The 25,630-nt window shown below is 54.9% G+C and overlaps 4 protein-coding genes across 26 annotated transcripts in view; 3 read left to right on the forward strand and 1 right to left on the reverse strand.

Annotated features, from left to right (window-relative positions):
• The window catches only part of R3HDM2 (R3H domain containing 2), a 150,999-nt gene extending 147,388 nt beyond the window's left edge, over window positions 1–3,611 (forward strand). For 19 of the 20 annotated variants that reach the window (XM_032647134.1, XM_032647132.1, XM_032647137.1 and 16 more), the window contains 3 exons: window positions 617–714; window positions 1,065–1,149; window positions 2,049–3,611. In XM_032647134.1, the coding sequence (XP_032503025.1) occupies window positions 617–714; window positions 1,065–1,149; window positions 2,049–2,389 (524 nt within the window). In that variant the 3' untranslated portion in view covers window positions 2,390–3,611. The remainder of the gene's footprint in view (window positions 1–616; window positions 715–1,064; window positions 1,150–2,048) is intronic. The other variant, XM_032647144.1, reaches the window with a different exon arrangement.
• A 16-nt stretch (window positions 3,612–3,627) lies between these two features.
• On the forward strand, window positions 3,628–11,859 carry STAC3 (SH3 and cysteine rich domain 3). Of its 2 annotated transcripts, XM_032647153.1 has the most exons (13): window positions 3,628–3,704; window positions 5,133–5,334; window positions 6,081–6,141; window positions 6,404–6,665; window positions 7,138–7,235; window positions 7,449–7,521; window positions 8,403–8,500; window positions 9,866–9,932; window positions 10,115–10,164; window positions 10,449–10,534; window positions 10,719–10,770; window positions 10,860–10,997; window positions 11,176–11,608. In XM_032647153.1, exons 3-13 carry the CDS (start codon window positions 6,082–6,084, stop codon window positions 11,272–11,274), a joined length of 1,083 nt encoding a protein of 360 aa, XP_032503044.1. In that variant the 5' UTR covers window positions 3,628–3,704; window positions 5,133–5,334; window position 6,081; the 3' UTR covers window positions 11,275–11,608. The 2 variants fall into 2 exon arrangements, with proteins under 2 accessions (XP_032503044.1, XP_032503045.1); XM_032647154.1 differs by lacking the exons at window positions 3,628–3,704; window positions 5,133–5,334; window positions 6,081–6,141; ... (1 more) ...; window positions 7,138–7,235; window positions 7,449–7,521 and adding an exon at window positions 7,976–8,191 and having other exon boundaries at window positions 11,176–11,859.
• A 608-nt stretch (window positions 11,860–12,467) lies between these two features.
• NDUFA4L2 (NDUFA4 mitochondrial complex associated like 2) lies at window positions 12,468–20,835 on the forward strand. 3 transcript variants are annotated; one of them, XM_032647155.1, is made up of 5 exons: window positions 12,468–16,708; window positions 17,296–18,139; window positions 18,502–18,590; window positions 19,389–19,449; window positions 19,573–20,835. In XM_032647155.1, the coding sequence occupies exons 2-5, from the start codon at window positions 18,083–18,085 to the stop codon at window positions 19,627–19,629; spliced, it is 264 nt and encodes an 87-aa protein (XP_032503046.1). In that variant the 5' UTR covers window positions 12,468–16,708; window positions 17,296–18,082; the 3' UTR covers window positions 19,630–20,835. The 3 variants fall into 3 exon arrangements, with proteins under 3 accessions (XP_032503046.1, XP_032503048.1, XP_032503047.1); XM_032647157.1 differs by having other exon boundaries at window positions 12,468–15,124; XM_032647156.1 differs by having other exon boundaries at window positions 14,560–14,581.
• Window positions 20,490–25,628, reverse strand: SHMT2 (serine hydroxymethyltransferase 2). The gene is made up of 12 exons (XM_032647152.1): window positions 25,290–25,628; window positions 24,103–24,300; window positions 23,527–23,606; window positions 23,146–23,346; window positions 22,769–22,850; window positions 22,560–22,682; window positions 22,295–22,434; window positions 21,823–21,988; window positions 21,529–21,628; window positions 21,288–21,443; window positions 21,100–21,207; window positions 20,490–20,977 (listed from the first exon to the last, which is right to left on the reverse strand). The coding sequence occupies exons 1-12, from the start codon at window positions 25,320–25,322 to the stop codon at window positions 20,850–20,852; spliced, it is 1,515 nt and encodes a 504-aa protein (XP_032503043.1). The 5' UTR covers window positions 25,323–25,628; the 3' UTR covers window positions 20,490–20,849.
• Between the last annotated feature and the right edge of the window lie 2 nt (window positions 25,629–25,630).

Below are 25,630 nucleotides of genomic sequence, written 5' to 3' on the forward strand. Positions count from 1 at the left end.
TTCAGAGTGCTCTGAAATATAGTATTTATCACCAATAATAGGTAACACATGGTACTTAATATGTATCAAGCATTGCTATAAGTGCTTTACTTATAAGTACTTTACTTTATAGGTGCTATAAGTGTCTTATAGTCATTTAACCTCAGCAGTGCTAATGAGAGGAAAACATACCCAACATCCCATTTTCAGTAACAGAGCCAGGATTTGAACCTAGGCAGTCTGGCTGTAAGTCTGTGTTCTTCTCCACTGCATTGTATTGCCTCTCATGTGAGTCAGAAACTTGAGCCCTGGGTTTAAGGTGAGAAGAAACTATATGAGAAATAAAAGACAGTCATAAGGGTCTGTAGGTTTCCTCCAGGGCCTTTTGTCTTCAATGGACAGAGCCCTTCTTCAAAGGTGAAGGAACCTAATAACTCCTTTTGTCTGAGCTACAGCTGAGAGCCAAGGGGTTTAGGAAGAGAGACAACTCTTAAATCAGTGACATGGGCACTCCTATCATAGATGAAGTAGGAATAGTATGCATTGTTGCTGTCCATCTCCAAAGCCCCATGAAGTCTCATAAAAGTCATACCATGTAGTTCAAACTCCCAGAAAACCATCTGCTCTTCCCCCCTAGGTGATGGTCACTACTCCCTCTTGGGCCAGCCATTACAGTACAATCTGTCCATCTGCCCTCCCTTGCTCCATGGCCAGTCAACTTACACGGTGCACCAGGTAAGGGTGTCTCCTATCAGCCTTAGGGCCATCAGAGTCCCCTTCTCATCCAGGCCCCTGCTTCTGAGCCATCCACCTCAACTAGGTGGGTGGACAAGAGAGACAGCACAGAGAGAATGGACGAAGTGGGAAGAGCCTTTACCCCACTCCTGTACTCATTCCTCTCACCCCTTCCCCAGTGCCAAGAGGGAGAGGCTCTTTGTTTCTCAGTGGCCACTCTCTGGCCAATCTGACTGCCTGGTGGGATGGGGTCCTCAGGGTTGGGTACTGCTCCTTAATCTCTCAGACAGACTGGGATGTAAGGCAGTCATTGTTTACCTGGAATGAGAGTTATCTTTCGAATGTTGAAGGGACAGAGTGGATTGAAGCATGGAAACCGGAGCAAGAGACAAGCACTCAAATCTGCCTCCACTGACCTGGGGACAACAGACGTTGGTGAGTGACAGGATGCTGAATTCCCAAAAGAAGATGCTTAACCCCTCCAGCCTTGCATTACCAGCCCAGGATGGTGAGAAAAGCCAGCTTAGGGTGGGGAGTCAAAAGAGGACCTTTTCGTACTCAAGAGCAAGGAGAAGCTGGAGAAGTGAGGTGTCTCAGTCCTCCTTACCAAGCCATTCCAAGTCCTAGGGAAGATGAGGGTGAAAATTTGGAATAACACAATGATGGGGCTTGTTGAGCCTGCTATTAACAGACAGTCTTGTGGAAGTGGTCCTGACGCTGATCTAGGATGTCTACCTTTGGTAGTTCTAGACCCAGTTTAGGAGAGGCTTGATAAGAGAATATGGGGGAGTAACTCTCCTGCAGGCCTTCCATACTAGGCATAACAAGATCTCTTGGTGTTTTGCCTACTGAAGCAGTTTGCTAAACAAGGTAAGGAAGGGAAACTGACTTCCCTAGATGATAAGAAAGAGGAATCTACCTGGACCAGCCTCTGGGAAGGGAATGGAACATATTTCAGACTGAGCTATTAACTTTGTGAAATAACATAACCAAAAGCCACACTTCCTTCACAGTAATTGCACCCTGTGAGAGAACTGAGGTATAGGTTTCCAGATCTTAAATCTGGGATTCTGATTCCCAGTCTCCTCTTGCCTACATCTCTAGGCTAGGAGAAGAGAAAGTTTCCTTTGTGTCTCCTAGTTGCCCTGATCAGAGTCTGGATGGTAGGGAGTTGGGTTGATTTGGGGAGGGAGGAAAGGGCCAAGTGAGAAAGGCTGGGCTTTTGAGGACATTGTATACAGACTTGGTCAGCTGGATGCTCCTCTGCTGGGCTGCTGGCCAGTCTTTCCTACTCTATACCTCTTACAACCATGTCCTGTCTCCTCCCCTTCCAGTCCTGGGACGGGTGCTGGAGGTGACAGATCTCCCTGAGGGCATCACCCGTACCGAGGCGGACAAACTCTTCACTCAGCTTGCCATGTCTGGCGCCAAGATCCAGTGGCTCAAGGATGCTCAGGGGCTGCCTGGTGGGGGTGTGGGGGACAACGGTGGGACTGCTGAGAATGGCCGCCACTCGGACCTTGCTGCCTTGTACACCATCGTGGCTGTGTTCCCCAGCCCTCTGGCTGCCCAAAATGCCTCCCTTCGCCTCAACAACTCTGTGAGTCGCTTCAAACTTCGAGTGGCCAAAAAGAACTATGACCTGAGGATCCTGGAGCGAGCCAGCTCCCAATAAATGGAGGAGAAGAAGGGACCAGCATGGCAGGGGTGGGGCAGGGTAGAGGGGGTCAAGGGGTCCTGTCAGACCACAGACAGAGGCAGAAGGTAAGGTAAGGTCCACAGACAGACACTAAACTGGAGCCTAAGACAGTAGCGATGAAGATGGAAACAGAGACAGACACTCACACTGGCACTGAACTCTTTCTCACTCCCCTGCCAAGGGTCCCTCTTTTTCCCTGGTTGGCCCCATGTCTGCTTCCCTCTCCTTCCCATCCTCTTCTATGATTTTTTTATCTCTTCTCTCACCATGAAATTAATTCTTTCATATTTTTTGGTTAGGTAGAATTGGGAGGGTCCCATACTCCCATGTTCTCCTATTTCCTCACCATCCCAAGCTCCCTTTTCTTTTTTGGTCCTTATGAATATATTTATATGGACAGAATTAAGAAAAACGAAATTGATTTCCCCTTTCTCCCACCCCATCTTATCTCCCCAAACCCCACAGAGTTAAAACTTGGGCCTCCCTCCACCCCCCAGAACACTTGTATATTGTTCGTTTGAGGTTTGTGCTGCAGTAACAGACACAGTATTTAATTGCACATACAGATGTTTGCTGGGTATATTCACTGTAAATTTTATTTAATCCGATTTTTTGTTTGTTGGGGGGTTCTTCGGGGGGGGGTTGATTTTGTTTTTAAATATAAAAAGAAAATCTGTCACTGGACATCAGTCCGTTTTCTGTTGCCACCCTGGTATGGGTGGGGTCGGAGGGATTTGATGCGGGCTGGGATGGCTTTCTCTGGCATATGCACACATATCTTCCTAACACTATTCCCTGCATCCTGTCCTACTCCTTACAAATTCTGATAAATGGCTGGGTCTGTAATGGGACTCTGCCACTAACTGTGGTTTATCAAGCACATCACTCTCAACTCTGGACCTCTGAGTTCTTACCAGTAAAATAAGAGACTTGGACTGACTAGGCAACCTCCGAGGTTCCTTCCACCCTGTTAATTCTGTGATACACATTTAGGGCCCTGGTAGCTAAGCCAGAGGAGTGTGAGTGACGTCCCAGACTGGGTCGAGATGCTTGCTTCATACCTGTCCATCTCATATTCTGAAAACTCTTCAGGGATGGAGGACTTGGGCCTTTCTTTAATCCCAAAGCCAGAGGATTGGGTTCTACCTGGCAGGAACAGAACCGCATGTTTCTTACAATAAAAGCTACATCAATTGAACTTGCTGTGCCAAGATGTCATACTATCCAGGCGTGCTTAGCAGTCCCTGTCCTGTGCAGCTGAAGAAAGGTGAAGAGCAGAAGTCACTTGCCTGTAAGATAATAGAGCTCTCCTCTGTCTTCCCAAAGCTAGCCCTGTTGTTGTGCAGCCTGTCAGACGAGGGCCATTAAAGAGCCTGTTGACCCAGAACCATCCAGCAGCCCCTGCTGAAAAATGTCACCCACCCCTTAAGGAAAAAAGAACAGTAGGCAGAAATGACGTAGCACATTGCCCTGGAAATCCCTTGTGTCTGGGTAGCAGTATCTCTCTAGCCAGCCTCCTCTGAAGCTTGTCTGGCCCAACCTCCAACATAATCCTTTACTTCTTACAGATACAAGGAATAAAGCAGTGTGACATTACCACCTCCAAATTGCTCTGCTCTGAGATGGGAGTATCTCCTTTTTCAGCCATGTCACAGCTCAGACTAGGAAAAGGCTGCATCCCTGTGAGATAATGCCAGATACCTCATTGACCCATCAGATCATATGCATCAGAGGAAAGAGATGGAATCAGGGAATCAGAATGATAAAGGAAGCTTGAGGCTTGGCCATCCTACCTCCAAGAGTCTGCAGTTCCCATGGGAAAGGGGACGTTACTTACAGATGATAAAAACTCCATGTGTGACAGCTATTGCCTTCTGTCCAATATTAACAAAACAATCTGTACGTGATCATTAGACCCTCACTCCCCCAGAACCCCTCAGATGGAAGTCCCAGCCTGGCCTTTTTAAATAGCTCTTAGAATTCCTTTCACCCTGCAGACAAGATTTTAGAGGAGTAGGGGAAAGATATCTCTGGGGGCAACTGGAGGGAACAAAGCAGTACTACATGTTCTTCACTCCCTTACAGGATAGCAACAAGGTACCCTTCTAACTACCCTTGGATAAGAAAGCAATCTAGTTTGGCTGATAGGAGAGCTCTGAAAATTCAAATGTTCCTTTCTTCACCAGTTTCCAAGCCCTTTCCTTCCTAAAGATTGGAGGCTAGATCGATGCTTGAGGGTAAAAAAAAAAAACATGGCCACAAGAAGATGGTGGCTGAGAAGTCGAAGGCTAGTTCCTAAAGTAGATCCAGGGAGGGTAGAATTGGAGAGATGTTTGGACCTTGGGAAAAGGATGGAGAAGCCTGTTTATAATTCATCTTCACCGTTAGTCATTTAAAATCACCCACATGAAGGAATTCCCTGGCGGTCCTGTGGTTAGGACTCCGCGCTTTCACTGCCGAGGGCCCAGGTTCCATCCCTGGACGCGGAACCAAGATCCCACAAGCCACACACACAGAGTGTGACCAAAAAAAAAAAAAATCACCCATATGAGTATGCGGCATGTCCCTTCCTGAATTTAGCCAGTTCTGACCTGCACACCATAGATGAAAAACCAGGCAACAGCAGCTCTGGGGGGATGGGAGGAGTTAGGGTCCAGCCCTCCCCGTGTCCAATTTCTCTGTGTCAGCTGTTGTCGCTCAGCTGTCCACTTTCCTCCAGCCCTGTCATTTCAGCTCTGACACCAAGGCGAGAGGCTAGGAGGTCTACAAATACCGTCTGGGTAGCTGGTGTGAGTACAGAGAGTACTGGGGGGGCTTAGCCCCCAAGGAAGAAGACCAGCCCTCCCCCAGCACCACCGTCAAGATCCCAGGGGCTCCCTCTTTCCTCCACAGGCCGTGGACTGACTTAGGGAATTCCAAACGTAAGTTGCCTCTTCATCCTCTTTCCATTTCCAGGACTGCTCACCCAAGCTTCCCCAATCCATAGTCTATTCCGCTTCTTCACTTCTCTGATTGTCTGTGAGTAGTTTGGGTTTTAGGAGTAAAATTATTATTATTCTACTCCAGGACAAGAGCTAGGATTAGAGGGTGGGGTGGGGGTGGGATCAGGGGAATGGAGTAGTAAGGGAAGGAAAGGCTCATATTACTCAGAAAACTTAAAATAGCTGAGGCCTGAGGCAGGCTGGGAACTAGGCACTGGGCCCCCAGGGCTCAAGAGAGAGGTAGAGGAGAACAAATGTCCCCAGCCCATCCCTCCTCGCATGCTTGTGGACACACACATTAAACCTCTTGAAAGGGGATCTGGGAAGGTGTGTGTCACATTTCTATTGCCCACGGATTCCCAAGAGAAACAGTACCTGTAGGAAAATCCCTAAACCACACAGCCTTGTGCACTGTCTTGGGGGTGTAAACTCTGGGGTTGCCCCTCATGGTAGAAGTATGGTTATTGGTTTGAGGAACTGGTTGGGAAGGTCTATAGTCTGTTGGGCTTTTCTCTGGACTTGCATGGAATCTTTCTGCTCATAAGCCTTATGGAAGGATCTTTGTTTAACCAAATTTCTCCCAAAGCCTCCCCTTCAAGGACCACCCCACTGCAAGGGACAGGAATATGGGAGGGAAGAATGGCAGTCAGGTATTAGATTTCACAGTGGGGTCCAACCTCTTGCAGGATGACAGAAAAGGAGGTGCTGGAGTCCTCCTCCTTCCCAGCAGAGACTCGGCAAAGTGGGGTGAGTCTGGGCTTCTGACCACTGGGTGGGGGGAGCTGGGAAACCGCTGCAGCCCTTGAAGAAAAGTGCTTGAATTGATCTCACTTGTATATGACTCATTTATTGTTAAAACGCTAGCTAGCATCCACAGCCCCCGATACCCCCTAATCCTGGGGTGTGCCCCTTGCCCCAGGCTAGAAAAATGTAGTTAGCTTCAGCCTTACCTACTCTAGAAAGCAAGACAGTTCTTTTAACATTGGGTCTCCTTCACTCCCTCCCTCAGCTACAGCGGCTGAAGCAATTATTCAGGAAGGAGTCTACAGGGACAAAGGAGATGGAGCTTCCCCCAGAGCCCCAGGCCAATGGGGAGGCAGTGGGAGCTGGGGGTGGGCCCATCTACTACATCTATGAGGAAGAGGAGGAAGAAGAGGAGGAGGAGCCACCCCCAGAACCTCCTAAGCTTGTTAATGATAAGCCCCACAAATTCAAAGATCATTTCTTCAGGAAGCCCAAGTTCTGTGATGTCTGTGCCCGGATGATTGTGCGTGAGTCATGAAGGGAAGTGGAGAGTGTGATGTCGAAGGCAGGGGGTGGGGGAAAGGGTTTAGGAAAGGAGTATTTGTATATCAGACAGGCTGTGGTAAGATTTGGCTTTAAGAAAATACTATTCCAGGGCTTCCCTGGTGGCGCAGTGGTTGAGAGTCCGCCTGCCGATGCAGGGGACACGGGTTCGTGCCCCGGTGTGGGAGGATCCCACATGCCGCGGAGCGGCTGGGCCCGTGAGCCATGGCCACTGAGCCTGCGCGTCCGGAGCCTGTTGCTCCGCAACGGGAGAGGCCACAACAGTGAGAGGCCCGCGTACCGCAAAAAAAAAAAAAAAAAAAAAGAAAATACTATTCCAGACTGAGAGTGTTGGGTCCCAGACAAAAAAAGGACCTAAGAGCTAGAGTAGCAGCAATGGTACAAAGGGGAAGGGAAATCAGGAACCTCACCCAGATGTTCTCCCCATCTCCCAAGTCAACAACAAATTTGGGCTTCGCTGTAAGAACTGCAAAACTAACATCCACGAACACTGTCAGTCCTATGTGGAGATGCAGAGATGCTTCGGCAAGATCGTGAGTAGGCTCTGGGGAGCAAGAAAGTAGAAGGGAGGGGACGTGTTGCCAGCTACCTCCTTGCCAGTCCCTCCTCAAATCATCCCACCCACTTCCCCGCTGTTTTTTCCTCAACCCATCTCTTACTCCAAGAAGGGGTGAATACTCACGGGAGAGATGGGTTCTGGGCCCTACCTTGTTATCTCTAATGCTTTCTCCCATCCAATCCTACAGCCCCCTGGTTTCCGTCGGGCCTATAGCTCCCCTCTCTACAGCAACCAGCAGTACGCTTGTGTCAAAGATCTCTGTAAGTGCCCCATACGGGACCTGAGGGAATGGGCAAGCCTAGAGATGGTTTCAGCACGATCTCCAGATTGGGAATCCAAATTCTGAAACAGACTCTATTTCCCATGGTTTTCACTCAATCTAATATTTTAGCCATCTTGGATGCAGAGTCAGTATTCCCCTGTTTTATAACAGAGGGAGATAAGATTTAGCACGGGCTTTGTACAGTAAGAAAGAGACAGATAAGCAAGAGACAGAACCAAGACTGAAACCTTCACCTGCCTGACTTCAAACTCTGCTCTTCATATGCAAAACCATTTCTAAGCATGAAGCAGACTGTCCTCATCCTTGTTAGAGCATAGTGCCAGACTCAGGGCCAGACCAAGAGCTGTGGGCATCCTGGGCAGATTCATAATTTGGCAACTCTTAAAAGTGTATTTGTTGACAATTTGCTCGACATTTATTTGGAGGAGAGGCTGAACTCTGTGAGGAGCATGGATGGAGAAAGAAGAACCCACTGGTGGTAGTACCCCAGCTTGCACATGCCACTCAGTGGAACAAAAGCCAGCAGTTAAAGGACCACTCTCCTTAAAAGGAAAATAGTGATTCTGAGCATTCCCCAACTCCCAAGCAACTCATTAGCAGAGTTGTCTTTCCAACATCATATAATGCTCTGCCTGGAAGGAGTGCTGGTAAATATTTTTCTCCATCACATTTCCAGTGATGTCTTTAGAGCTCTTTATAAATTGATGACCCTAGGTATACCCAGCTGACATTTTGCTAATTCTAAACACACACGCACCTACTCAGTCCCATCTCTCCCTTACTTAAGAGGTCTCTCTTTCCTCTAAGCCTTTTTCTGCCTCCCCAGTAATGTCTCCTTTCTTCTCCCATTCCAACCAGCTGCTGCCAATCGCAATGACCCTGTGTTTGAAACCCTTCGCAGTGGGGTGATCATGGCAAACAAGGAACGGAAGAAGGGACAGGCAGATAAAAAAAATGTGAGCACCCAGTTTTCCTACTGAGGCCTTCCAGAGACCCAATGGAGTAGGTCCTGTCTCCTCTCTGGAAAGCTGATAGAAGTAGGGATCCTCTTCCCCTAAAATTGCACATAACCCAACAGACAAATTTTTGCACGCAATTTTAAAAGGCCTCAGTTTAACAACTCCTGCCATAGCATGTGTTTACTCCAGGAACTCCCTTCTGAAATTGTCAGATAAACCACCATAACTAACTAAAGGCTAGGCCCCAGGGCCCTGGCATTGCCAGGCAACAGAGGAAAAGCTATGCTTTTGGATTTGGAGAGGAGAGCTTTTCATGCCAACTAATCAGAGAATTCTAGAGCCCCCCCAAGGGTCCATGAAGATAATCTGGTCTGACCCAATTATCCTATAGATGAGGAAACTGAGGCACAAAGCTTGTGGCCGAGAGCACCTTCATTTCCTTTTGTAATAGGTTACTAGATTGGTAATACAATAGACGTATTCAGTTCAGCAAGGAATTTGTTAGCATATCCTTATATCTTTCTGGACAAGAAGGATGGACTAATGTGGATAATGGTTACCGTTAGATGGATTCCTAAAAGTGGTTGAATGACAGCACCCAAAGGATTCTGGTCCTTTAGGGAGTTTCCAACTAGAGGGAGATTTCTGATGCTTTATGACATGATTTAGTCCTTAGTCCTCACCTATGGACATTTTTTCACTGATACAAATGAAGATATAAATGATATATCCCATTAAGTTTGTGGGAAACCTAGGAGGGAAAACTCATACACTGAATAATATATTCAAAAATCTTACAGACTAGAAGAAAGACCAAGAACTAATCATTCAAAATTGTGTAAGGAAAAATACCTAACTGTTCTTGGATCAAAAAATGAAAATCAACTGCACAGAAACAGAACTAGAGATCTGGCCTCAAAGTAGTTGATATGGAAGTTGGGTGCAAATTAGGGATTTCTTGGAGTGAGCTATGACTTATAAGGCACTATCAATGTGATCTGACTGCTTCCAGAAAGGCTAGCCCACTCGGGTTCTATTCTCTTAAGGGAATTCTAAAAATTGTGCTGCCCATTTTTCTCTTACACACTGTAGTATTTTTTAAGGGCAGACATTATAGTAAAGGACATGGATTTTGCAAGGTAGTGAGCTTCCTGTCAACTACATTCAAGCACAAAGTGGGTGGTCACCTGCCATGTTGTTTCAGAGGAAGTCCCTCCATTAGGCAGGTGGTTGACTAGATACTTCTTCCAAGGCTCCTTCCAACACTGAGATCCTATTCTCTAGTTCTCTGGCCTGACTTGAGAGCCAGGGCAAGCATGGGTTTCCCGGACAGCATCTTCCTAACTCTAGTGCCCTCTCCAGTCTCTAGCAGCCATGATGGAAGAGGAGCCAGAGTCTGCCAGACTACAGGAAGGCAAACCCCAGGATGGTGAGTAACACCCACCTCCATCCATAGAGATGGAGGAGGGTCAGGGCTCAGCTGTGGCACAGGAGATGGAGGGCCAAAGAGCATGCCAGGTTTGGAGGTAAGAGGCCCTGGAACAGAAAGGTAAGGGATTGAGGGCTGCACTCCAGAAACCAGAGACAATTTGTCGGTGTTTCCCATTCCAGGAAACCCTGAAGGGGATAAGAAAGCTGAAAAGAAGACACCTGATGACAAAGTGAGAATATTTTCTCCCTGCGGGGACCCCAGTCCTCTCCCCAACCTAGGTCTGACACCACTCACGCCACTCACGGCCTCAGCAGAAGCTCACACTTATTCCACGGGTTCCAATCATTAACCTGTCTTCTCCACCACCTCACACAGCCAACACATTCGTCTTAGTTCAGGGACATGAAAGAGAGGTGGAATGTAGTGTGTCTAGAAAATACCCCTGGCCTTGCCTCCTGCCTCTCAGTCTGGGACAGAGGTGCCCTGAGACTCATCACCCCCTTTCACCCCCAGCACAAGCAGCCTGGCTTCCAGCAGTCTCATTACTTTGTGGCTCTCTATCGATTCAAAGCCCTGGAGAAGGACGATCTGGATTTCCCGTGAGAGGCCTTAGGATTGGGGTGGTGGTGTACTGGGAGTGGAGAGGGGAGAGCCCAGCTCCCTGTGGGAAAGGAAAAGGGGGGACTCAGGCATGGAGCCTATTTGGGGCTGGACCTGGGCACAGCCAAGGGACTGAATGTGTAAGGCTCCTAAATCTCAGAGGCCCCTTCCTTCCTCTCCCAGGCCTGGAGAGAAGATCACAGTCATTGATGACTCCAATGAGGAGTGGTGGCGGGTAAGAGAAATGTCTGAGACTCGGGTGGGACATGGGTTGAGTTTAGAACCAGAGATTGTGAGATTAATTACCCCTACCATCTCCTTTAGGGGAAAATAGGGGAGAAGGTCGGATTTTTCCCTCCAAACTTCATCATTCGGGTCCGGTCTGGAGAGCGTGTGCACCGCGTAACGAGATCCTTCGTGGGGAACCGCGAGATAGGGCAGATCACTCTCAAGAAGGACCAGGTAGCTCTGGTGCCCCAACTCAACCCCAGGCCCAGAGGCTTCTCTGCAAACTACACTTCTTGCAGATCTTAACCCATTAATGGGGCTAGATTGGGCCTCCATAACTCTGGACTCCCCTGCTCAGCTCTTCTACTGTTTTCTCTTGATTCCCCTCCTCCCTCGTCCCTTAATCCTTTAGATTGTGGTGCAGAAAGGAGATGAAGCCGGTGGCTACGTCAAGGTCTACACCGGCCGCAAGGTGGGGCTGTTTCCCACCGACTTCCTGGAGGAGATTTAGGCGTGAAGACGCCTGCTGGCGGGAGATAACCAAACCCCATTCTGGGCAGGCCCAGTGGAGGTTGGGGAGAAAAGGGGCGAAAGCAACTATACTGCTGGGTGGGGGAGATGGGAAGGCCCGCCGGAACGTGACGGTGCTTCCGGGAAGGGACTGGTTCCCGTCCCCCTCCCCCGCCGAGGGCGTAGGATACTTGGTGCCGGGAGCAGCCTCACTCGCAGCCCCTCAGGTCCAGCCTTTGAGATCTGGAAAAAGAACGCGTCTCCACTAGGGAGACGGGAGGGGGCATTGAGGCGAATCATCGAATGTTGCGAATTTATTAAAGTTTTGACAAAAGTTAGAAAAGTTTACCGTTTAACTGGGGGCCGAGGGGAGAGGGAGGAGAGAGGGCCTAGCCGAAGGGGTGGCGAATCTTCCCCAGATCTCCCCTCACTATCATGGTGCGAGGTGGGGAGACAGATGCGTCCGCCAGGCAAGGCCTCTGTCGTCAATGAAGAAAGGGGAGCTGGACTGGGGTCATGGCCCCCGCGCCCCTGCTGCTGGGAGCAGGATCGGGTAGCAGGGTAGGTCCCACTAGCTCTTAGTGATTTCGCCGTGGGCAGCCCCTTGCATTTACGAACCTGGCTCAGTTCCGAGCTAGGCCGCCAGGGGGCGATGCAAGATCTCGGTTGAAGTGCGAGGGACGGGGGTGGGGGGGCGGGGGGAGAGGAGAGAACCGGAGACACCAAGCCTGAGACCCTGGTCCTGGAAGGGGGTGGGGTGCGTGCCGTCTCCATGGCAACACTTCCTCAAGTCCTCCGGGAACTGAGCGAGCGAGACGGGGGGGTGGGGGGTGGGGGCCTGACCCCTCCCGCGCGGCCCCCGCCCCAGCCCTTTGCGACAGGTACCAAGTGAGAGGGCGCGGGGCAGACAGCTAAGCAGCTCAAGCGGAGACCCCCCCCTGGGGTGCGCCGTATGTAAATTATATTTGCATATGCAAATATGCAAATGTACCAGCCCAGGTCGCGGTGGCAGGTGGCGGGGAGCGGGAAGGTGTAGGAAAGGGAGCTGAAGGAGACGAGGAGTTTAGGGACCTGGGAGCGGACCAGTGAGCGGCAGCCTGGGGTGGCCGCTGGAATGGGGCTGGCTGAGGGTCTTGAGCTAGATGGCGGGTGGGGGAGGGTCAGCCTGGCCAGTCAAGAGATCCTCTTCTCTTCTGCCGGTTGTCAGCCAGGCCTGAGGTTGGCACCGCCTAGCAAGGTTGGCAGCGGGAGCCCGGGCACCATCTGCTGCTGGCGGGGGGAGGGCAGAGTCTCAGCTGGGCTGGGGAAGAGGAGGGCCCGGGACGGGAGCGCCCCCCTTCCTTCCAGAAAGCTGAGGTGTGTTGGGGGTAGGGAAGCACACGAGAAGACTCGCCTCAGAACCTGGTTCGGTTTCCTGTTCCCTTTGCCCTTGACTGATCCGGACGCCTCGGGGCGGCGGCGGGGTCATAAAGGGAAGCTCAGGCAGCCCCCTCGAATCACGCTTGGGCTGGAATATCAGATCGCAGGCCCCCCTCCACCGCCGCACACAAATCAAACCTTTGCCCCCATCCCTCCTCACGATCCACCTACCACCAAAGCGGGGGGCAGGGACGGATAGGGCTTGGGTCGCAATTTTTCATCAAGCGATCAAAGGGTCTCAAAACCAGAGCCTCCCAAGATCCTCGAGAGCGCCCCACACACACAAAATGCTGAAACAAAACCAATTTACTGGCTCGTTGGGCGGCAGTGCTGGTGTAGGGGTACCGAGAAACAGAAAGAGCTGCTGTTCTCCCCCCCTACACTCGGGGGGCACCCTCCTCCCCCGCCTCCCGGAGCCGGCAGCTGTCCCTAATTAGAGCGGCGGTTTAATTGGATTTATCAGCAGTTAATAGGAAATTAAGCAAAGGGCCCGAGAGAGGGAGGGTGGGAAGAGCGGGGAGGCTAACTGTGCCGAGCTCGAAGGACGGGTGCTGGGGTGTCAGGGCTGGGGGACACAAGGCCCAGTTATAGCAATTGATCCCCTTGGTCACACCCTCCCCCCAGTACTTGCCCCGCCCGTGGACCCTGGCCTGTGGGCAGAGAGCAGGTCTCAGGAGAGGGAGGCAGGAGGGACAGCGACCCTGTGTGAGCCCCCAACGCCCCCCACCCCTGCCAGCAGCCGCCTGGGTGATAGATGATGCTGCCTCACACTGCAAAGGTCATAAGTCTAGGCCAAGGAGCTGACTGAATTGAAAACAGACTGAAAGAGGGGCCGGGTTACTAGGGTCCAGAACACAACCCACATCCTACCCCTCCCCAGTGCCCACCCGGCTCTTAGCAAAGAAAGTGCCCCTTGAAGTCCGAAGACTGAGCAGCACCAGGGATGAGCCTGCCTCCTGGCTGTGCTGGGGATGTGCTGGGAGTCTCCCTATGCGGTTGCTAATATCCCTCTATGGCTTTCCCACCTCTCCCCCAGCTACCCGGGTTGAGGCTGGCAGGGTCGGCTGTGGCCAGAGAGGCCTAAGGTCTACACCACTGGCCCTGGGGGCCAAGAAAGGAAGTTTGTAGGCAGTCAAGCAGGGGCGCAGGGTCCACGGCCCCAGGAATCTCCTATCATCAGAACCTCATTATATGGCTAGACTAGCAAGGCCTGCTTCAGGGATCCCAGTGACCTCTCTGCCACACTTCGCCACCACCGCAGGGCACAGGCAGCAGCTCTGGCATGTGTGGGTGTGAAACTCTGAGTGTGTGGGAGGAGGGGGGAAGGGGATTTCTCTGTGCCCCTGCTGATTATGGGTGTCTGTGTCCCTGCTCTGTAGTGTGTGTGTGTGTGTCTGTGCCCTGAATGTGTGAGGTGTGTCTATCAAGAGTCTCAGGTGTTGTGTTTGTGTATATGTGTGGACCCCTGGTATGTGTGCCCCTGGTGTGAGCCTGTGCCGCTGAGTATGTGTCTTGTCCCCGATCAGCCCCACCCCCAACCTCTTAAGATTTTTGGCTGTCTTAGACCCTGGGTGTCAGATGTACATATGTGCTTTGACGGTCTTCGTGTCTGTGCATTCTTCACTGCTGCGTGTGCCCCGCGTGTGGGCATTTACATGCGCTTCTGCCTGTAGGACCGTGTATGTGTGAGAACCAGGAAAAGCTTCTGGTGAGTGTGTGTTGTTCGGGCGTCTCTGCCTGCAGGTGTGTGTGCCTCAGTGACAGTGCGTGGGCGTGTGCCTGGGTGTGAGCCGCGCGGCGGCGTATATTCGAATGACAGTGTGACGCACGCACGCTCGTGTATGTGTGTGTGTGTGTGCGCGCGCGCGCGCGCGTGTGTGCTTGCCAGGGTGAGTCTCCCGCCCCCGCCCCTTCCTCTCCCCATTTCTATTCCTCTCTCCTCTCCGGGCGGGCTTGGCTCCGCCGTCCGCATCATCTCCATCCATTATTGAAGAAAGAGCCGCGTCCGCTCCAATCACATCAACACCCCCCGCCCCCCTCAGTTCCCTCGCCCCGCGGCCCCTCTGGGTGCTGGGGAGTGGGGGAACCGCAGCGCGGCGGGTGCACCGGGCAGTAGCTGACTCATGACCCTATGTCCAGAGCTGGGCCAGGCACCGGAACGCCGGGGTCCCGGGCGGAGAGCGCTTTGCATAAACAGATGGCGCAGGCGTCTTTGTCTCGCTGGTTCGTTCGCTGCGCGGCTCCCGGCTCCGCGGCTGTCTGGCTGATGCAATCATGATCATCTCAGAGCCTCGGGACCCGGCGTCCTTAATAGCGGCAGAGGGGGTCAGGGGCCCCGGGGCTCCCGAGCAGATGCTGGGCACTGTGTCTTCCAACCCTGGCGCCCCCTCCACGCCGCACTGCTGCAGAGGGAAGAAGGAGCCCGCGCCAAGGTGACGGGCGTGTGGAGGTGACCGGGAAGGGAACCCTGGGCAGTGCCCCGAGGTGTCCCCAGGCTGTCCCGTTTGACTGCTGCAGAACCCCAGGGGCAGCAAGGCAGAGAATAGGAATAGAACCAGGGAATGGGAGGGGGGAGAAAGACAGTGACAGAGAGAGGCATTTGTAAAGAGAGGCACAGCGAGGTAGAGCAATGTAGAGGGAAGGAGAGACGAATGGAGGGAGACACAGAAACAGATGCAGGGGGACACAGCCAGGTAAAGAGAGCTGCAGAGAGAGAGACAGAATGAGAAGGAACAGAGAGACAGTGATAGGGTCTGAAGCAGACCCAGAAAAAATGGGCAGCCAGAGACTGGGGCAGGTAGGGTCAGAGGGCAGAGAGCAGTCTCGGGGCGGAGGCGGAGCCCCGGGCATCTGGGGCAGCCCAGCCTGGCGAGAGAAACTGGCCTGAACCTGGGGTGCCCGCAGCTGGCGAAGTGGGAGCTTCCTCGTCCCCTCTCCTTCCCTTCACTCGGCCCCACCTCACAACAGAAGAGTGGAAGTTGAGGGACCCACTGCCTTGGCGGTGGGAGTGGCAGGAACGGCTGACCTGCCAGCCGGACCGACAGACACTCCTGGCACTAATTTACCTGATCAAAAGCCGCGGGGCGCAGGGCCAGCGCGTCCCGATAGGGGGCGCCCGAGGCATCGCCCCCTAAGAGCTTGAGAGCAGCTCCGCCTCCAGGGGGCGCCCGCACCCACGGCCCCGCTGCCAACTTGTTCCGCGGAGTCCAGCTGCTTTTGACGTTTGGCTCCACCAGAGCGCGGATTAGTGTCTGTAAGGTTTAGGGTTCAGAGTCAGATCCCAGCGGGAACCCAGCCCGCCCCTGGCCACGCCTAATCCGCAGCTAATGACCTCTGTCGGTTCGGTCAGCGTGGCCTGAGTCCTTCTGGTGGGAAAATGCGGGGAGGTGGGAAGAAATGCGATGTGGAACCCAAGGAGTTCTGTGTCTCAGCTTGGCCCCAGAGAACACGATCCAGAGATGGGCGGGGTCTTAGAAATAGGGTCACCGACAAGGGGTCAGAGACAAGTACCAGAAGCAGGTGAAGGGTCAAGGAGCCCCGGAGAGGCAAGCGCGAAAGCAGTAATGTAATAAGGAACTCCGGCGGAGGCCCAAGGCAGGAGGATCAACGGCGGCTCCAAGGAAAGAAGTGGGTCAGAGGGTCCTGAATGCGCTAGGCCCGGGTCACTGGAACTCACAAGAAAGGGCACCGGAAGGAGGGCGAGGGCCCAAGAAGCGAAGGAGGGCGAGGGCCCAAGAAGCAAAGGGGCGCGGTACAGGGGCCAGACATACCTATCGGCATCCTGGAGCCCCAGTTGTGCCACAAGAGCCCGATGTGCAGCCCAGCTGTGCGGCCCTCGAGCTCGAGCTCCAGGAGTGATTTTTAGTCCCAGAGACTGGAGGGCTAAGGGGCACTGGTGACAGGACACCCCAGCCCCTGACCCAGCCCTGGAGATGCGGGTGCTCAGGAAGGGCCGGGCTCTGCGCTGCTCCAGGCTCTGACATCCCGTCAGTCGCCCTCCGCCGTCCCCCACACACGTAAGCACTGAGTCTCTGTCTCTTTGTTCTCGCCGTGTCTCTGACACTTTATCTCATTATCCGCCGGAGGGAGGCGGAGAGCTCGGGACCCCGCAGCCTAATTACAGCCGCGCTTGTCAGCGCAGGAGGCTGGGGAGGTATCAGCTCGGGGCGAAAGCAGGAGGGCCCCCAGAAAGGGGCTTCTCCCTCTCGGTGCTCTGAGGGGCACAGCGGTGGGTGCACAGCTCGCCCCTGCCTGGGCACCACGAGGCTCTGGAGGGGAGAAGTGAGAGAGCTCTGTAGGATGGGCTGCCAGGGCAGCAGTGGGGGAGGCAGGGAGGATGGAGGTTAGCGTGGAGTGGGGAGAGGTGATTAGGGCTGCGCTCCTGGGTCCCTAGGACCCCAGTTTCCCGAAGACGGTGGCAGTGAGCTTTCCCACCCTGACAACATAGCATACACGCGAGTTCATACACCCCAGTTGGTCGCGTAAAGGGAGGCAATCGCTCTACGACGCTTGTCTCTGTGTCTTTTTCTCTTTTCTCCTTCAACATCTTTTCTATCTTTCCTCAGCTGTTTCCTTTACTCCATTCTCTTTCTCTCCATCACAGCCAGAGACAGAACGTGGCTTCCTTGGATGGCTAACCCAGGTAGGCAGGGGAAGGAAGTCTCTCTAGCCCCCAAACTTAACCAACTGATTTATTCTATTCTGAGTCAGGTGTAAGATAATGCCCGGCTTCCCTGGCCTCCAAACACTGTTCCAGGCTAATCACAACACAACTTGGAGAAAGCAACTTGAAGAAACCACCCAGGACTAGAGCAGCTGGGGCAGCTTTAGTGCTGTTGGTCTATCTGTCCCCCTGCTGTTCCCACTATACTGTGGAGGGAGACAGAACCAGGGCCCCCAAGACCTGCCAGCTCCTGGGTGGCTCTAGGGGTGTCAGGGAAGCATTACAGATGTCCTCATTCTTTCCTGGCCCCTCCTGGTCCCACCTGTGAACACTCCCACCTGCACTTTGCTGGAGGTCTGTCTGCCTGTCCCATGGTGAGTCCTTCCTCCCACTTCCGGATCCCCCTCAGTCAGTCTGTGAGTCAGAGTCTGAGAGGCCTCTCCCTTGGACCAGCCCAAAGCCCAAAGCATGATGATGTCCCATGGGCCAGGGTCTGACCCCTTGGAGTGGAGAATGGATGAGCAGAAATGCCCCTGTTCCCCAACAATTCTCTTCCCAGCGAGCCTGGAACTGCCGTAGGGAGAGAGATTGGGGGCGGGGAAAGTCTGATGAAGCGGCCGGGCTGGGCCAGGCTGGGCTGGGCTGACCCCTCCCCAGAGAGGGGCGGGACCCCAGGAGGAGCAAGGGAGCAGGGACGCTGGAGAGGACCAGACACTGAAGAGGCGACATGGCAGGAACCAGCCTCGGAGCCCGCTTCTACCGGCAGATCAAGAGACATCCCGGGGTGAGTTTGGTCCCAGGAGCCATGATTCTACCTTCTAACTCTCTAGCTGCCCTGGCAACCCCCAAATCTCCCAGTACCCTGCCTCTTGCCTAGTTCCCCCAAAGCTCCTAATATTTCTTCAGGGTGCCCTCAATCCATCCCTGCAATATGCCCTCCGTGTCCCTTGAATCCACCTCAGACAGACTCGCAATAGGTTGAGGGAGACTACGGCAAAAATGTGGTGTGGGAGGCTGCCAGTCCTCCCTCACGGAAGGGAGGGGGCGCCAGACTCGGAGTGGGGGAGCGGGCGGGCCGAGCAGAAAAGCTTGTAAAGGGCGATTGGGAGGGGGCTGCCCCTGAAAGTTCCCTCTGTCTTCCCGCAGCTCATCCCGATGATCGGCTTCATTGGCCTGGGCATGGGCAGCGCTACGCTCTACTTGCTGCGACTCGCGCTGCGCAGCCCCGACGTCTGGTAAAGGCCGGGCTTGGGACGCAGGAAGGGGTCCTGGGTGGGGCAAGATGAGACAGGGACGCACAGGCCTCCCAGGAATGGTGGGAATGAGGGGTCCTCGCGGGAATCCCTAGGCAAGTGGTATCTCGGGGCTGGAGCCCGCTCCTGACCTGCGAGGCCCCCGCCTTCGCTCGGGCCCACCAGACAGCTCACTCCTCGGTGGCTGGCGACTCGGCCCGCTTTGGGCTGCGGAACTAGCACCGCTCCCGGCCGCGTTGCCATGGTGACGCCGCTCTGCTGGCCGCCGGTGGCCTTCTGGTACCTCTGTCTCGCCGCCCAAGCGCTGGGGGTGTGGCCGGGTGAGCTGCTGGGGGCGCCTTTGGGGCCGGGGCGGCGCGGAGACCGCAAGCCCCGCCAGAGGCGGCGGGAGTGTAGGGTCCTTGAGCACGCAGGAGCACCCACGGCGTTGTCTGATTCGAGGCACATCACTACAACCCCAGCGCCTCGGGATTTCTGCCTGATTCCCACCGCTCTGCTCTATGGGGCTAACCTGGGGTGACAAGGAGCAGGCGGGAGTGTCTGGGCCGGGTTGTCACGTCTGTCACCTGGCCACAGGCTGACAATGCTGACAGCCTTCTTGTCTCACTTGTCAGCACCCGCTAACGTGACCCCTCCCCTCTCAGTCTCTGGGAAATGCCCCCCACCTCCGCGGAAGAGGGGGCGTGCTGGGGCGGGGGCGCAGACCCTGCGGGTGCCCTGAGGCTCCAGAGTCCTAGCTCCCAAAGAGGAAACCCTAACCCTCCCTCTCCCTCTCCACAGCTGGGACCGAAAGAACAACCCGGAGCCCTGGAACCGCCTGAGCCCCAATGACCAGTACAAGGTAACTCCCAGTGGCTTCAGGGTTGCACCTCTGTCCGCTCATCTCTTGGTCCCAGCTGGCGCCTCCCACCCCAGCAAAGGGAGGCCTGGGGCACTTGGTGCAACCCTCCTTTCTCTCCTGTAGTTCCTTGCAGTTTCCACTGACTATAAGAAACTGAAGAAAGACCGACCAGACTTCTAGGCCTGGCTGCAGAGCACGTCAATGTAAACCACCACCAGCCAGCCTACTCATTTCTTCCGCTCTCCACCGTCCACCCCAGGGCACCACTCTAGCCACCCTGTCCAGCTCCTGCTTACACAGGCCAGTTCCCACGAGGAGGGGAGGCAGCTCCACCCCTACCCTCTTCCCTTGCTCCCAGCAGCGGAAGCACCTCTGACCCTCAGCTTCAGTCCCACGAGGGGGGAGGGAAGGGGGAGTTAGGAGGGTAGGCAGTAGCCTGGGCAACCCAAAAGGCCCATGCCAGCCCCCCTGCCCCGCGGGCCTCACAGGGTGTGGTGCACACTACGTGTGGAGCATGGCCTACGTGAGAGCCAAGACCAAGCAGAGGCCTTAGTGCCAAGTGACGTGGCGGGCCCCACGTTCGCCCAGGCTCTGGGCACCAGCCCAGGGGCGGTGCTACTTTGGCTCGACTGGGTTCCACCAGGCTCGTCACCGACAGCCCAGCCAGCCTGTGATGAGGCACCTAGGCCCAAGGAGGTGAAGCTCGCTCCTCCCAGTGCCCAAGCCCCCTGCTTCCCGTGCCAATGGGCACCCCCTCCTGCCTCACACCTGGGCCTCCCCCTGCCTTCCCCACCCCTCCCTGCTCCCCTCCGTCCCCTGGGATCAAACAGAAGCAGCCGTGGGCAAAATACAATTTCATTTAACAAATTGAATTTGCTGCGCCTGCTAATCACGTCTGGTGTCGGCTCTGATCAGAGGGAGAGGAGACTGCAGCCCCAGGGGTCCTCGTGGTAGTGGTGGGAGGGAAGGGAGGGACATGCTGAGGGAGACAAATCACCACCTGGCCCAGGGGACCCCTCCCACAGTAACAGAAGCTCAGGGCAGGTCAGCATTTTATTAGATAAAAATGAAAGAAGGGTGCCTACCCACTCCTTCCTCTGGCTCACAAGGGCAACTCCCCCTCCCCAAGAGAGGGCAGGGAGTCTATAACACTGAGATAATGAGAGAGGTCAGGGCAGAAAGCCCCAAGCCTCTTCCTTCTAAGTCTTGTTACAAGAAGAAACCTCCTCAGCTACAAATCCTGGGAAGGGGAACTATACCCGCCTTTTCCCTTAAAGTGGGCGGCCTTCCCCTCCTCCAGCAAAAAATTGGAAGATAGGCAGTTACCCCCACCCCTAACTTGTCCAGGTAGGGGGAAGAGGAATAAACGTCAGTCTGTGCGCTTCATTTCTTAGGTGCCTTCAGTGCTCATCAAAACCAGGCATGGGGAAGGCCTTGGCAAACTGCTCCACCCGTTGCCTGAGGTCAGCCAGCCGATGACTTGTTTCTGGGTCTTTGAGCAGGAAGGATTTGAAATCCTGGAGTTTGGCTAGAGATGGGGGAGAAAAGAAAAGTGGTCAGAGCTCTGGGGAAGGCCATTCGATCAGTTGAAGGAGGGGGGAGACAGTGAATATAAACTGGGTGGGGGCAGGGGAGGGCTTGCCCACTCACCGGTCTTGCTCTTCACCTCCAAGCCGATGTTGACGCCTTCATCTATAAAGCCCACAACTTTCCGGAAGTCATCCTCACGGAACTGTCGAGAAGTCAACGCTGGGGCCCCTGGGAGAGAGGCGGGAGAGGATCAGCATGGCCCAAGCCCACCTGGCAGCCACCCTTCCCTGCTGGAACCCAGGTCTCACCCAGCCGCAGGCCCCCAGGTGTGGTGGCACTTCGATCTCCAGGACAGGTGTTCTTGTTGACCGTGATGGATACGAGTTCCAACACCCGTTCAGCTCGAGCCCCATCCAGGCCCTTGGGCCGCAGGTCCACCAGCACTAGGTGGTTGTCAGTGCCACCTGAGGGGGGGACAGTAAGCAGGAAGTACTGAGTCCTGGGCCTCTGCCTGAGGGTACAGAGGCTTTCACCTACCCCCTGGCTCACCAGACACCAGCGAGTAGCCTCGCTCTAGCAGGGCATCAGCCATGGCCCGAGCGTTCTTCAGAATCTGCAGGGAGTACTCCCGGAACGTGGGGGTGCAGGCCTGGAGAGGAGACAGCAGCACTGTCGCCTTAAGCCCTGCCCCTTCTCCCCTCCACCCCCAGCACAGTGTGACCCCATCCCAACCCCTCCCATCCTGGCACCTCCCTTCCATCAGCTCCAACTTCAGTTGGCAAGGTGCAGGGTCTGAACCTGTAGGCCATGCCCCACCCACCCCACAAGAATAGGCTCCCCAACCTGCTTTAGGGCTACAGCCACCGCAGCAATGGCATGGTTGTGGGGGCCCCCCTGCAGGGACGGGAACACAGCAAAGTTGATTCGGTCCTCAAACGTGTAAGGGATCTCCCGGCCCGTCTTGGGGTCCACAGCCCGCACCCCCTTCCGGTAGAAGATGAGTCCTGACCTGTGCAGGAGGTAGGCGGTCAGAAGCTAAGCCGAAAAGAAAGGGCAAGGGGGTGGGGAGAACAGAGGAAGCTGGCTGGCCCAGCCCCACAGGCTCTAGAGTCCAGCACAGTTGTGCTCTGTGTGCTAGACTCCAGGGGCTGAGGGGAGCAGCCCTCACCTCCACCCCCAAACCCCCTGCCGGGGAACTGCCGCCATGGGCAAGAGAAGGAGAACTGTCATAGACAGGGCTTCTGGTGGGAATGAATTCCTCAGATCCAGCCCAACAACGCCCCAGGAGTGAAGGCAGTGAGAGGCAAGGCCTGACCTGGCCCCTCGAAGGGTCTTGTGAGTGGTGGTGGTGACAACATCCGCATGCTCGAAAGGTGAGGGGATCACCTTGGCAGCCACCAGGCCACTGACGTGGGCCATGTCCGCCAGCAGGTGTGCCTTGACCTCATCACACACCTGGGCAGGTACAGAGACAGGCCTCAGCCTGGGGAGGGCCCAGACAGGCCTGCCCAAGGCTGCCCCTCCTCCAAAACCCCCCACCAGCCCTTAGGGAGGGGCAGGTACTCCAGCCCTCCACTCACCTCTCGCATGCGGGCATAGTCGATGAGGCGAGCATAGGCACTGGTACCAGCTATGATGAGTCGAGGTCGGAAGAGCCGAGCAGTGAGTGCCAGCTGGTCATAGTCAATGAGGCCAGTTTTGGGCTGGACAGACAGACAAAAAGCTAAAGCCCTAAGAAGAAAGCAGGGCAGCTCCTCACAGCTCCCTCCCCACACCCTAGAGCACTCACATTCAGCTTATAGGGCATAGACTCGAAGAAGATGGATGTAGCTGAGATCCGCTTAACATCAGACATGTAGCCATGGGTGAGACTGGGAGGGGAGGAGAGGAAGTAGGCAGGTTCAGAGTGGAATAACTCTCAGACTTAGCCACTCCCTTCCTGCCCCACTCCAAAGGCCGGGGTCCCTGGAACACTGCTCCTAGCAGGCACCACCCTCATGGCTCTGGGCACCGCTTTCTGGGGTCTTATCTTCCTCATTCACTGGAACTTGCAGGACTGGGAGAGCCCTGTTTCATCCGCATGGAACACAGTAGGTGTTCAACAAATTACTCTTCTCCCACGCCCATACTGCCTACAAGCCCATCACCCACCCCATCTATACTCACTGGCCCCCATCAGGCAGGTCCAGCCCCATGATTCGGTCATGAGGCTGCAGAAGGGCTGTGTAGGCAGCCAGGTTGGCTGGGGACCCCGAGTAAGGCTGGACATTGACTCCCCACTGAGCAGGATTCAGGTCAAAGGCCTCCAAGGCCCGGCGCTGACACAGCAGCTCGATTTCATCCACTACCTCTGCTCCTCCATAGTACCTGCAATGGGAGGGGAGTAGATCAGGGCACAGAGAAAGGGTTCCACCATCCCCCTGGACCAGCAGCAAAGGACTGGGAAGGCCACTTCTCTATGCACACTAGGAAGGTACAGGCAGGTGTCCCCCACTGGGATCACCATCCCTGAGGCTGTCCTCCAGCCTTCTGGTGCCTAGCCCTCACCTCTTGCCAGGATAACCCTCCGAGTACTTGTTGTTCAGACAGGACCCCAGGGCCTCCAGCGCAGCTCGGCTGCAGAAGTTCTGGGGTGGGGGAGGGGGCAATGTCAGAAGGTATTGAGCCCCCTTCCCTGGATCCCACAGCCCCATCGTGCCAGAGCCCAGGCTGCAGGGAGGAGCCGGGTTCTACAGAAAGCTCTGTTCATTTAGGATTCCATGCCAGGCCTGGGGCAGGCCCAGAGCAGCATCCTCAGAAACCCAGCTGCTGTGACAGGTGTCTCCAGCAAGGTCACCTGTCCAGTTGAACCTGTGCTTCCAAGCTTCTCTTTCCTCTTGGGATGGAAGAGGGACCAGACTAAACTATAGGAGCCCCGGGAGGCTCTGGAAGCTTTCTAATGCCCCATCCCATAAGCCAGACTGGCCCTGCCTTTGCTTCAGAGGTCAGTAAGAAGAGAGGAAGATGAGGTCCAGCAGGAAGGCCCTGAGTCTGAAAGGGAGAGCTGGAGAAATAGCAGGAAAATGACCTGTTACTTGCAGCACCCACGGTGGCCTAAGCCCTGGCCCCTCTCCCAGGCCCCACCTCTGAAGCAATGAGCTCCAGGCCACGACACTGCCTGTCCTTCTCTCTCCGTAGCAGCTCCCACATCTCAGGGTCACTGTCCGATAGACTCTCCTGGCCTGACCAGCCCTTGGTTGCTTCTCCAGTCTGGGTCTGGGCTGCCTCGCTGTGCTGGCACCGTATGGCCATCCTGACCAGCTGACCACATCTCCGCAGAGGCTGGGGGAGGAAAAGACAGGGTCAAAGAAAAAGTGCCCAGACAAAAACAGTCAACAACCCTCAGCCACGCTTATCAGGACCTCAGGCTCCATATCCAGCAGCCAGTTGTCTCGTCGGTCTGTTCCAGTTCTCACAACTCCCACCTCCACCTTCAAAAGCCAGTTCTAGAGCCAAGGTTGAGATCAATGTCCAGGGGGTGGTTCTGATTCGGTCCATTCACCTCACCTCAGACTCTCCCTCCACCTCTGCCCTTGAACCACTCTGCAAAGCCTCGGGCAAAGTCTGTCCTCTAGAAGCCTATGTCTCTGGAACTCAGGGGCAGTCCCCACCCACAGAAACACATGGTCTTCCTGCAGAGCCTTCAAAAAGTGATACCCCAGTCAGGGTGGGAGGCAACCAAACTGGCAAGAGTTAGGGCAACGAGCTGGTGGTTTCCTGAGCAACGGAGGTGGCAGGGTAGACCTTCAGCAGCCCCTTGGGAAGAGGTGTGTGTACGGGGTTGGGGGTGGACTGCTGGCAGGGAAGCCAAAACCCACATCTTGTCTTTTGTGCTCCCCACTCTTTCCACCTCCTTCCAGCCCACAGAGCCGCGGGACCCCTGATACAAGCAAGGGTGACCAGCTGCATCATTTGCATGGCTCAGAGCTCGCAGGAAAGACTTAGCTCGCCGGTCCAGGCCAGGAACCCCGCTCGCTGGCCAGCACAGGGTCCACAGTTCTCTTCCCTAATGCCACGTCAAATGGGCGGTCACAAGGCCTTGGGGCATCTGGTTACCGGAATGGAGAGGGGCCCCAATCACCCCGCGTGCGCCGGGGGTCTCAGGGACCCCCTAGTTGCACATTCTCTCTCCCCTCCCGCTCTCCCCTCCCGGAGGACCCAGACCACGTGCGTTTAAAAGCCAAGAGAACCCAAGTTTGTGAATAGTTAACTAGGATACGAGGGGAGCTTACTTCCTACTAGTCACCCAGCCTCCGGAGCCCCATTCTTACCCGAGTCGCCCAGAGCAAAGAGAAGAGCAACATCGCAACCGGAGATGAAGGTCGCAGCAGGTCCAGGCACCAACTCCGGCCGGGGAAAACGAGGGGCTGGAAGAAGACTGATCGGAGAGCGCATGCGCGAAAAGAGCTGCTGGGAAGCCACAGAATTAGGGCGGGGTCTACGCATGCGTACGGTGGACGCTTTATGGTCTTCTGGGAATTGTAGGTTTTTTTTTTTCCCTCTTCTTCACTTTCGTTTCCCGTCTGTAGCCCCGGGGTCAGAAGCTTTTGCCTGAAAGAAAAGAGATCCAGTGCCGCCGCATCTCCTCGTTGTCCTGAAGCTCTTCAAGGTT

Source organism: Phocoena sinus, chromosome 10, assembly GCF_008692025.1.
Source record: "Phocoena sinus isolate mPhoSin1 chromosome 10, mPhoSin1.pri, whole genome shotgun sequence".
Lineage (NCBI taxonomy): Eukaryota > Metazoa > Chordata > Mammalia > Artiodactyla > Phocoenidae > Phocoena > Phocoena sinus.

Excerpts from the sequence above, each read along its gene's own strand:
- NDUFA4L2 (XM_032647155.1), top strand. The coding sequence starts at position 18,083 with ATGGCAGGAACCAGCCTCGGAGCCCGCTTCTACCGGCAGATCAAGAGA. Across the intron at positions 18,591-19,388 it reads CTGCGCAGCCCCGACGTCTG|CTGGGACCGAAAGAACAACC; the intron begins GTAAAGGCCGGG and ends CCCTCTCCACAG. Across the intron at positions 19,450-19,572 it reads GCCCCAATGACCAGTACAAG|TTCCTTGCAGTTTCCACTGA; the intron begins GTAACTCCCAGT and ends TCTCTCCTGTAG.
- STAC3 (XM_032647153.1), top strand. The coding sequence starts at position 6,082 with ATGACAGAAAAGGAGGTGCTGGAGTCCTCCTCCTTCCCAGCAGAGACT. Across the intron at positions 7,522-8,402 it reads CGCTTGTGTCAAAGATCTCT|CTGCTGCCAATCGCAATGAC; the intron begins GTAAGTGCCCCA and ends CATTCCAACCAG. Across the intron at positions 9,933-10,114 it reads GGAAGGCAAACCCCAGGATG|GAAACCCTGAAGGGGATAAG; the intron begins GTGAGTAACACC and ends TTCCCATTCCAG.
- SHMT2 (XM_032647152.1), bottom strand. The coding sequence starts at position 25,322 with ATGTTGCTCTTCTCTTTGCTCTGGGCGACTCGG. Across the intron at positions 23,347-23,526 it reads GAGGGTTATCCTGGCAAGAG|GTACTATGGAGGAGCAGAGG; the intron begins GTGAGGGCTAGG and ends CTCCCATTGCAG. Across the intron at positions 21,989-22,294 it reads AAGACCCTTCGAGGGGCCAG|GTCAGGACTCATCTTCTACC; the intron begins GTCAGGCCTTGC and ends CCTCCTGCACAG.